Source organism: Plasmodium cynomolgi, assembly GCF_000321355.1.
Source record: "Plasmodium cynomolgi strain B DNA, scaffold: 1496, whole genome shotgun sequence".
NCBI lineage: Eukaryota > Apicomplexa > Aconoidasida > Haemosporida > Plasmodiidae > Plasmodium > Plasmodium cynomolgi.
The window spans coordinates 1-1074 of record NW_004193274.1 but is presented as its reverse complement, the minus strand read 5'-3'; the positions used below and the strand labels follow the sequence as shown (position 1 = coordinate 1074).

Genomic DNA, 1074 nt, shown 5'->3' with positions numbered 1-1074 from the left:
TATCTTTTAAGAAAATATATGCTTATAATATAAATGAAAATAATAAACGTATAACATTTTTTAATACCAACGTGATATGACAATAGATGATAAAATTTATTCTTCGAAATAGTATATTTTTCTTTTCTATATTTTACTATAAAATATAAAGATACATATATAAGTTATATGTCTTTTATTCCTGATATATGCTACTGCGTAATTAGAAGCACTTTTAATTTTAACAATTAAGCTACATTAGTTTTAAAAATACGTTCTAAAAATGTCACTTCGTTGTCCAGAGTTAAATGAGATAGATAGTACAAATGTAATTTTAACTTTTATATTCAATAATCATTAATTATACATAAAATAACCTTTACAATATTCATTAAATAGTTAAGGAAATATTCTATTATATTTCAAAATATACATATATATATTTGTAATTTTATTCGTTTTTTTATTATTCAGAATATATTCGATCCTAGGTGTGCTACTATGGTCTTTAAAACATATCCACGTGAATTTAATAATATAAAGGAAGAAATTTTAAATCATATTAACAAAATTAATGATCCCATATTAAAATACATTTCTTTTTACTTTGTACAATATTATATAGATGGATATAAATATTACGAAAAAAGTAAACACCTTCATACAGACGCAGCTTGCCAATATCTAAAACATTGGTTAGAAGAAAAAAAAGATTTATTCACGTATGGTGGGAAGTGTACTAAAAACTTAACGTTGTGGGAAAGTAATATTGAAAAACTGTGGGATATGTTAGAAGTTGAAGAATACCATATTTTAAAAGATAATGTAGAAGTTAAGTCATGGTGCAAAAAAATTCCTGGCTTGTCTAAATTAACAAAATTTCCTACTGGAGTGGACTTTTCCTAATTGTGAAGAAAGAATTTATGGAGAACCGTATAGAGTAGTTCCCCATAATGAAACAATTTCAACTGAATGCAAATGTTCTGGATATGAATTACCAGAGACTTCCCAGATTGTAGGTAATGCCTCTGATATTAATCCAACTAAGAAGATTGCAGTTACTTCAGGTTTGACATCTGCTGGAACGGTTGGGGC

The 1074-nt window shown here is 26.0% G+C and overlaps 1 protein-coding gene across 1 annotated transcript; it reads left to right on the top strand.

The window, feature by feature from the left end:
* Window positions 1-262: 262 nt before the first annotated feature.
* PCYB_007890 (hypothetical protein) lies at window positions 263-885 on the top strand (the record flags this gene model as incomplete). The annotated part of the gene is made up of 2 exons (XM_004228210.1): window positions 263-307; window positions 454-885. 2 exons carry the CDS (start codon window positions 263-265, stop codon window positions 883-885), a joined length of 477 nt encoding a protein of 158 aa, XP_004228258.1.
* Between the last annotated feature and the right edge of the window lie 189 nt (window positions 886-1074).